This window comes from Larimichthys crocea, chromosome I, assembly GCF_000972845.2.
Source record: "Larimichthys crocea isolate SSNF chromosome I, L_crocea_2.0, whole genome shotgun sequence".
NCBI classification, from domain to species: Eukaryota; Metazoa; Chordata; class Actinopteri; family Sciaenidae; genus Larimichthys; species Larimichthys crocea.
The window spans coordinates 29,983,190-29,993,664 of record NC_040011.1 but is presented as its reverse complement, the minus strand read 5'-3'; the positions used below and the strand labels follow the sequence as shown (position 1 = coordinate 29,993,664).

The following is a 10,475-nucleotide window of genomic DNA, read 5'->3' as shown; positions in this document are numbered from 1 at the left end:
ATTTGAACGGGTGAGTTACATAAAAGTTCAGACAGTTGTCATGAGCACAAGTTGCATAAAATAAAATACTAAAGTATTTAAAACTCTTCATAATTGCACTTGAGTCAACCACTGAAAACATCATGCAAGAAGTTTTTGGAAACAACTAATCTTTATTGCTAATTTAATATATTTTTTAGTTAGTTTAAGCTGTATTATTTTAACTTTAAGTTAACTTTACAGCATGTGTGGTTTGAGTTTTAAAACTCTTCTTGTAGTTTGAAGAAAAGAGACATGATGTGTTTCTCTTCCTGTAATATTTGAGGAGCCTCACGTATTGTACAAACTCTGGTACAAAAGTGTCTCCTGCAGGAACAGAGACACCATACTGTAAGTAAAAGCTGGCAAAATAAGACCTGATTCTTCAAACTGAGGGAATGTAACTGCAGAACAAATCTAACTGCCACTTGTGTCATTGTGACTAAAAAAATCTTTGCTTCTTTAATTTTAAAACCTTAAGTTTATTGAACACCAAGACACTTAACTTAGTGAACTAATGGGGCGGCTGTGGCTCAGTGGTAGAGTGGGTTGTCCAATAACCTGAAGGTTGGTGGTCAGTCCACCTCCTTGCCCTTGAGCAAGGCACCGTACCCCCCAACATCTGCTCCCCGGACACTGCCGAATCGCTGCCCACCGCTCCAGTCTGTGTGTATTAGGCCACTATGTGTGTGATCCTGTGAATGTCCATGTGTGTTCTGACAGAACAGAACAGAACAATATTTTCACGTGTAAAAATGTTAGGATTAATAAAGTTTCTAAAACTAAATTAAAATAAGATTAATTAATATTATTTGAACCAAGCAGCAACCTCCATGGCTGTGACACCAATGCAGAAGTGTCAAAAACTGCAGTCACTTGAAGCTGGCACTCTGAATCCCATATTAAAATGCCAAGCTTGATAGCAGAAATAAACATGTTTTTACAGTACAGCCTGGTACACCCCCAATTTTCCTGTTCATGACAACTGTACTGAGGCTGACCGTCTGTATAACTCACTGTTCAAATTATATGAAGCGTTATGAATAATTAACAACGTGGCCTTTTTGATTGACAGGTGCATGCCATTACAGATGGCTTGTTTGTGCACCCAGGCATAATTAACCCCCACCCCAACTCCATAGATGATCCAGGTTTTTGTCTATTTTTAGATTAGCCAAGAGGCGGCAGAGGCAGAACTGCCAAGAAGGCGATGGCCAGAGCCATCACACTCTGAGCTATGGATGACATCACGGATACAACGCCCATGTTTTATCCAGTCTATGATTTAAACTAATTATTCACGTTTAGTTAACTTACACTTTCAAGGCAGCTGTGGGAATTGTTTGCAATGATGAGTTTGACAAGATTGATTATCAAACAGTTAAACTTCAGAATATACTGTACGTTTATCGACTGGAGAGTCCCAAAGAAGCAAGAGATGCTGTAACTGACAGCAGCAAAGAGAGAAAAAAAGGCCCAAATTTATGAATGAAAGATTTGCCTTCTGGTGTTGTTGTGCGTATGCACAGAAATATATGAGTGTTTGTGAGCATGAATGTGTGCACTTCATCACAGGACGACACTGTCAAATGTGGAGGAGTGTCGTACATCCGGTATTAAAGTAAAAAAGGGAGAACCGGGTGAAGGCGGGGCACATCTGTCACACATGGGCTGTCTGCTCCTCTGAAGGTTTGCGCACACAGCTAAAAATAAACTGCAACAGAATGCAACGACAGATTGGGATCCATAGAAACGGTCGAGATTTGATGTGTCTTTGTGTCTGGTCTGTTTTATGAAAGAGGCCCACTGAATGAAAGACTGAATCATTTGGCATCATAAGACAACAAGAGTAAAAGTGACTGAATGGCCAAGATGAAATGTGCGTCTTGAGTTTGTTGTTCACAAGAGAACAAAAGAACAATGATTAGATAAGTGTATGTGAGTCAGTCTCACCGCCTCGCTCCAGGAGGTTGTATAGCCTGTGTTTGTTGGCACAGACGCAGCTTGTGACGTCCTTTAATTTGTTTGAGTGCCCAAGAAGTTGACTGTCACATCCACCGCGAAAGACATGTGGAATCTGTGTTGCTATTTCAGGAACACCATATTTGCTCTTCACTTTGGAGTAATCAAACACATCCGTCTGTTCATCTGCTGGGTTTCCTCTCAGTTTCCTCTTGCTTGTTTTGGATTATGTCTCTCAGCCACATGTCCTATGTCCACATTTGGGGATTATTCAAACACTTAGGGAATTAGGGTGTACAACCCCTAGGATCTCCATTCATCTGTCCCCATATTTGCAGAGGACATATAGAGATTCAGTTCTAAAAGCCAGAAGGGACGAATGTGTATCTTGGTTTTAGTTCTGAACGCAGTGACGCAAATATGAGACTAAAACAAAGTCTGACTGTCATGGTTGCGTCAGAAGTCCCAACACATCATCTGTGGACCAAAAGTGGTTTCTTTACTATGAAAACGTCTTTGAAAAGTGTTGTACAAGCCAAATTTCATGTCATTCTTAAATTGTGATTATCTCAATTGTGAGATCCATAAATCCAAATCATCCCACATAAACAAGTCTATTGGTGGCCTCTTTCTCATGCTTCTTTGGTACATCCATCCAACACCTGAAGCAGCAGGTGGAATGATTTTCCATGAAAAACGAGGATAAATCTGTCCTGGCTGAAGCACACATAGATAGTATAGGATAGTTCTTACAAACACTTTGAAGCAGCCTATAAGGTTATTATTACTGCTTTGTGTGAATTACATTGATAAATTAGCTTATTGTGGATGCATTAAAAAATGACTGAGGAAGAAAACATGGTGAGGTTTTCAAATGTCAGCGAGAGAGATATATTTTCAGGTCAGGCAAGAGAAGTTACATGATGTTTCAACATGGCAAGGCAGAATTCTTATGATCAGGTGATTATACTAATAAAAGTGCATATGTTATATATTATTAGATATTTTGCGAAATTCTATTAAATTTTTAATGTAAATAGAGACCCCTAAATCTTACACACTGGACTGAAGGCAAGGGTTTACAAGTGGTGGCTGATTTTTCAATCAATCGGTTGAGTTACACATAATTAAATTATTATATATATTATATTATATATATATAATTATTATATATATTATATAGATATATATATATAATAATATATAATATATATATATATGCTGCTGTATATATAGTTGCTAATAGCTGTAGTTATTTATACATTTTAAAGTTTGGCCGACGGATATGTTTCGTAATAATGGTTCGTCCGTCGTACTTTAAACCCCTACAACCCAATGTTTTGGTACAGGCCACATGCGCGCGAAAGTTTTTGTAGCGGAAATGGCGTCCAAAGCAGGTGAGTGTGATGTGTCTGGTGTTTAGTTGATATGCTGCGTCGTACAGCGGCTGTCACCTGATGTGTTTCGTACCTTATCTGACGCTGTGCTATACAACAACCCATTTAATCGTCAGCGTTGAAAACGTAGTCTGTGTTATGAAAACAAACACGTAACCTCGCGCGGGTTCAGGTCGCCGTGGGACGAAGCGTAAAGCGGAAGTCCTTGGAGAAACCGTCCGTGGAGGAGGACAGAGGACAGGACAAGAAGGACGACCAGGAGACACAAAGGGTGGTCATTGAACACTGGTGAGAACTAACTATAGATGTAAGCAGCCCTATAATGTAGTCATGCTGTGTTTAAGAGCAGTGTAGTGCCAGGATTTGTCTCGAAACACTACATTACCCATGGCCTCTGCCGTGTTGCCATGGAGAAGAATCCAGGCAGAGGTAGTGAATGAATAAATGCTTAAAATAAAATATAAATAAAAATAAAAAATAATAATAATACATTTTATTTTAAAAGCGCTTTTCAGGGTACTCAAAGACACTTTACAGAGAACATTAAATCATCAAAAATATAAGATAGTGCACTAAAACACATTAGACATTAAAAGCAATTTTAAAAAGGTGTGTTTTTGTCAGAGATTTGAAGGTGGGCAGGTCAGTACAGTCACGGATGTGTTTGGGGAGAGACTTCCAGAGGGAGGGGCGCTGAGAGAGGCTCTGTCGCCCCAGGTTCGGTGCTTGGTCCTAGATGGAGGAGTCAGGAGGTTTGCATCAGAGGAACGGAGGCTGCGGGATGGATTGTGGCGATGGAGCAAGTCAGTGAGGTAGGAAGGGGCCTGGTTATGGAGGGCTTTGTGTGTGAGGAGGAGGATGTGGAACTGGGAGCCAGTGGAGTTTCTGGAGGACTTGAGTGATGTGATCGCGGGTGTGGGTGAGCAGACGAGCAGCAGAGTTTTGGATGTACTGTAGTTGTTTTTAAAGTTTTGGATGGTGTGCCATAGTGGCTGCTGTTGCAGTAGTCAATTCGTGAAGTGATGAAGGCGTGAATGAGGGTTTCAGCAGCGGGGAAGGAGAGTGATGGGGAAGTCGGGCTATGTTCTTGAGATGGAAGAAGGCAGTTCTGGTGATTTGGTTGATGTGATGTTCAAAGGAGAGGTTATTGTCAAAGATGACTCCGAGGTTGCGACTGTGGGGGGATGGAGACAGGGTGGAGTTGTCGATGTTGAGGCGGAAGCAGTCAGCGGTTTTGGTGAGGGATTTAGGGCTGATGAAAGAATTATCCTATCTTCATTCAGGAGCACACATTTTCAGTTTGAGAGGATGATTTCTCCTTGTGCTCACATTTTGTGCTCGCACTCAGATTTCTGCTGCTTTCCTGAAAGGTGCTTGAAATAAAATGTGTTGTTGTTGTTGTTGTTGTTGTTATTATGGAATTTTCTATCCTTTGGTTACACAAGGTCACGTGTGGGCCTTGAGGTCCTCAGCAGTATTAATTGTTTGTCTTTGACTAGGTGCCACCATATCTCAACACTGTGGTAGGGCTGCACGATATGGCCTATAACCAATATCTCGATATTTTTAAGCTATATCGCGATACACGATATATATCTCTATTTTTATTTCTCCTGTAATCATTATGAATGGTAAATTCACCCTTGATGCAAAAAACATCAGTATGATGATTCAAGTAGACCCTTCTATTAGATTAGTAATGGCTGCGCCGCGTTTTAGCTGCATCCTCTGCCCTGCGTCAACTCACACCGGGCGCGTCTTGGCAGCGTAGCGAGCCGGCCTCACGCGAAAATCCTGGACGTACGCGAGACCCCGCGATAAACTGTGTATAAAGAAAACAACAACAAACAGCTGACTTTGCTTCTCCGATGTGGAAGAAATTATAAAAAGCATCTGTTGCGCAGGGGATTTTTCTGGGTGGGCGGGGAAGTGTGCTGCGTGCTGTGAGGAGCACCAGGAGTGAGTGACAGTACTCGATGGTCGCGATATAGTCATTTCATACATCTCACGTAGAACAAGCCACGATATATCGAGTATATTCGATATATCGCCCACCCCTACACTGTGGTGGTGTTGCTGCCTTCCTAGACATAATAGATAGCTTGTTGTTGACATTCCAATCTGCGTAAACAGACATCTGTGTCTCCAGACTAGAATATGCTGACAATAACACCTCCAAGGGTAAGAAGTTCTCTTTGACTAACTCGAGTGTATAGTATTTGTGGTGCTATCTTGGGGTTTAAAGTTTATCCACCATCACAAGTTCGTCAGTATGTGAGACCGACTCAGGCACTTCTGATGTATTTTGAGTGTGTCTCTAATTCTCCTTGGCCAAGTGTCAATAAATATTACAGCATAAGACATCAGAGGCTCCTGAACACTTCTCCTCCTGACCTCACCTGACCTTTGACCTTCGCAGTTTCTCCACAATATTATAATAATAATAATATAATAATAATAATAATAAATAATAATAAAATAATATGTGTGACAGAATGGATGTTTGTTGGCAAAATGCACCTTGGGACTCGAACTTGTCCCATTAAGTTATTATGTACACAAGCTTGTACCTCCCACTTTTTATATCAACAAGCACAGTTATTAATGTTGTGTAGTGATGCTTTATTCAAGAGTTTCATTTTCTTCCAGGTTGTAGGAGAGCTCACAAAACATTGTCTACAAGTAAAACGAATGGGACTTTTTATTTCTGCCCCTCAGCTCTATTCTAGCTTCTACATATACTGCTGGATAGTTGTATTATTATATTGGCAGCATATTTATACGCTGGTCATATATATTTGTCCGCCAGGTCATCATAGTTCATTACATACAGTACGTTTACAGACCAAACTTGCAGGAAGATGTGCTTTTCTTCAATAGGTTTCATGTAACTTCACAGCCGTGTTAGATGGGCTCATGTACAGTTCCCCATTCAAGTCTCAATTTTCCACCAACGTTGCTGGTCAGCTGAAGTGGGATGACAAAAGTAACACTACTGTTTGAACATGCAGCTTCTGTTAGCCCAAATCCTAAATAGTCGTTCACCAAATCTTATATTGGTTTAACGCGCAGCCTAGATTCACTCCTGTTCTCTGCATTGGATTACTGTCAGACAAAAGCGAAAGCCATCCCATCTAGTGAGACGTACAGTGAAGATGAGCCCACTGACAAAGCTGTGCAGCTGAACATTTGGCAAAAAAAAAAACAAGCATTGCTTAATAAAAGAAGCAGCTGCTCTGAAGAATGATGGATATTATTCATGTAGACACGATTAACTGATTTTACAGCAACATGATTCTTCGGTGTGATGCTCATGTAATAAAATCTTAAGTTATTTGTTTTGCTGTCTATGTTAATAACTAAGACAATATTTCCCCCCCCTAAAAGTAGTTGAGTAAAAATGATATTACTCAAATTAAGTACCTCAAAGTTGTACTTAAAGACAATGCTTGAGTTAGTGAACTTAGCTGCTTAATATATGCAGCCACTCCTCATGGATAACTGTAGTAGCATGCACAGATGTCCGTCTGACGGTTGATGTGTTATTTCTGGCAGTAAGAGCTGACGAGTGTACGGGCGTAATGCCGAGGAGGTGAATCTGCCCTCCTGGCTGCCCACCCTGGACTGACTGTGGTCCTCAACCCCTGAGAAACCTCGCCGGAACAGCTTCGAGATCACTCTGCTGGATGGAGGCAAAGGTGAAATTCAAGAATAACTTGGCCATTTGGCTGCTCCAGAGAGAGACCGTTATTCTCGGGCCAAGTGCATCTATATTAGTTTGGACTCTCATCATTTGTACCAGCGATTAACGGTTCAGTTCTCTGGAATTACAAACAAAAAACATTTTCAAACCCGTTTTTTTTTCTGGCACTTAGTTTGGTTTTATTTGTAAAGTTTATTAGATATACACCTCAGAGATGGATAGAAGTGGTGACTGTAATTTCTTTTCTTTCTTTTTTTTTTGTCTGAGGATTGCCCAGAGATATTTGTGGAAAGGCGATTAGGGCAGGAAAGTACATACCATAATTTAACACATTTTTTTTACAACTATTGAGTACAACCAACCTTTTTAAAAAATGTTTACATCACCTCAAATCTATGGGTGTTCACTAAGGAAGTAAAGCCAATAAACTCTTGCCAACCCATTAAAACCCTGCCACACAGTCAACAGGCTGTATTTACCAGGAATAAGGAATTACTGCCAGGCAGAACAAAGTTTGCACAAAAAATTAGGTGTACTAACACATGATGCTCCCATGACAAATTGGGCATAATGTGTAATTGTATTATGATATTTTGCTCTAGAGTTCAGAAGTTGGTACACCACTTGCTGTTTACCAACAACTTGTCTCGAAAGCTTTTAATTTGACATATCCTCCCAGAGGCTTCTGTAACACGTGAATGGTTGGCTTATGTTCTACGATGTTCCTACAAATTATTCTGTTGTCTTCTGTGTCGTCCCTGAGAGAACATCTCTGTGGACTGGAATAAAAAAGGGTCCGCCTCGCAAGCTGAAATTTCCTCAACCTGATGTTGTAGTTGCTGCCTGCTGCAGGAGGTTCTGAAGAATGAGTAGACGCCCAGTGAAGGTTTGTCATCTTAAAGCTGTCTGACTGATATGAGGGAAAACACTAGATACGAAATTTTATCAGGATTGCACAATCACACTAATGTTGTTTAATTATGCTGTAAATAATATGAGTGCTTTGTACATATTTTGTATTAAATGTAAAGATATTAAAGGTGGGTGAATCATATAGGAGAAAATAAATACTGATGCTTTGAGTTGGTAGAAAATGGAAAAATGACTTGGAGCCACACAACACAGCGTTAGTTTCAGTTTACTACCTTTCTTTTAGAGAAGATTAGACTTCTGCGTACAAATTAAGTGTCACACAATGGGAACACACATGTATTTTAACATAGACCTGTTATTGGAGAAAACTCCTGTACTTTTCAGAAATGTTTCCACTGATTCATTGAAAGGCCTTAAATGATTGCTTTCTCAATTTATACTTATATTTTTATCTATCATGACATACTTAGAATACTAAAAGTGGCAGAACTGATTTGTTTTTTTCAATACATTGACTCATTGCATATGTAGTTGTTTTTTTTACATGTTCATAAGATACTTTTCTTGTCTCCTTTCAGTGCTCCCTTAGGTATATTCCATCTCCATCTCTGCACAGCGTGCATGTGTCATAGCCTGAACTTGGCTTCCTTTTGTGTCTTAGTATTTAATGAGACATCAGCGGAAACATTAACGGGCAATAACACTTGGGTATCTCTTGCAAAGTGCTAGTCAAGACGCTTGAGAGATGTGGCCGCGCATGAAAGCGTATGCACGAGGACAGAGACCCAAATGAGACGTCTCAGTCCCTCTCTGATGAGCTAGACTTCAACGCTTACATCTTCTGGATACATGTGACACCCAGTGGAGCCTCTCTGAACTAGTACATTTCTCAGATGTTGTTTTGTTGTTTTTTTTGTTATTAGTCTCCCCAATTTCTAAACACTTTATTGTGTTTTTTATGCCTGTTTTTGCTGAATAAAGGTGTTTCGTGTTTCTTATTTATTGTGTAGGTTGTTTTTATTTTAGTTTACTGTGTGTGTGTGTGTGTGTGTGTGTGTGTGTGTGTGTGTGTGTGTGTGGGTGTGTGTGTGTGTGTGTGTGGGTGTGTGGTGTGGTTGATTACACACTTGGGATGATGAAATGTGCATTTTCTTTCTTCTTTATATAATCAGTTTTTTACATTATAGCTCAAGATAACACGTGACCTTAACAACAAATTAAAGTTTCTCATCAACTATTTTCATTTGTGATCAAAAGAGTAAAAAAAAAAAACGTAAATGTTTGTTTTAAACGTGAAAGAAACTCATAAAAACGTAGTTTTCAACGTATTTGTCGCGCGTCATCAAATCTTGAATATGATTGGTCGCGTGAGGATGTGACCTCAACATCACGCGCCCACACCAACAGCAGCAGCGGTGCTTCGTGAGCTGGGAACTTTATTTCATTCAACAATAAAGCTCCAAGTCAGTCCGTAAGTACAATACAGGACAAGTATCAACTCGGAGATGTTTTTACTGACAATGTGAGAGAGTTCACCGGGATTTGGAGCGATATAAAGCTGCCATCGCGCCTTTTATTGCTGAAGTTAGTGTGGCTGAGTTAGCCACGCCTGCTAATGACCGATGAGTGAATCATTAGTTCAGTGCTCCAGCTAAGAAAGTCTAAAAGTCTTTAATAACTCGAGCCAAGCGGAGCCCTGAGAAAGAGAGATTTCTTTCTGCTTAGCGTTAAACTAAGTAGGTTAAGATCTGACAAGGGTTAGAGGTAATGCCTGACTAGCCTTCTGATAATATAATAATTTAGTTGTTCTTATATTTATGCTGACATGTTTAGCCCTATGTCAATAAACTAATGTTTATTAAAACATTATTCAAAGCTTCGTGCTTCAGCAAGACATTTAGTATAGTAAGTGATTTGTGTATTTATTCCATTTATACTTGCAGTGATTTATTTAACTGGTCACTGTACTTTTAATAATTTATATTATGGTCACTACTCTTGCAGTAAGATGATTTGTATCATGTCACTTTCTTTGGCAATATTTCTTACATATGGTCAACTTTACATTACAATACCTGTTTATATTGTTATTGCCACTTCTTATCCTCAGATTAGTTCTGTTTTTAAGGTTGATTGTTTTTCTGTGTTATCGTGTAAGGTTTTAATTAGATATGTCCTGTCTGTTTATGTGTTGTTTGTTTTTTTGCGTTTTCTACTTTTTTCTAATTCTGAGTGTAGGCGTACACTTCTGCTGTAACAAGTAAAATTTACCCTTGGTGGGAGGAATAAATATATCTAATCTAATGATTAATGTCATGAATACATGGATAGTAATACAAAGTGAGAATAGTCTTTAACGCATCTCAAGGTTGTTCAGAGACGACAGTATCAGAGACGTGGTGACAACTTGTGTCGGTGTTTTTGCTGTTGTTGTGCGTCGACCGTGCTAACATGCATATTACACACCAGGTGTTTGGTAACACAGGCTTTCTCTCGTCAGTCATGGCAACAAGGGTGAGTGA

The 10,475-nt window shown here is 39.7% G+C and overlaps 1 protein-coding gene across 1 annotated transcript; it reads left to right on the top strand.

Moving 5' to 3' along the window:
• Positions 1–2,913: 2,913 nt before the first annotated feature.
• Positions 2,914–7,062, top strand: selenoh (selenoprotein H; the record flags this gene model as incomplete). The annotated part of the gene is given in 4 exon segments (XM_027282913.1): positions 2,914–2,940; positions 3,357–3,377; positions 3,550–3,665; positions 6,933–7,062. Coding segments are annotated over 4 exon segments (294 nt in total), but the record flags the coding sequence as incomplete, so codon positions are not given.
• Positions 7,063–10,475: the final 3,413 nt, after the last annotated feature.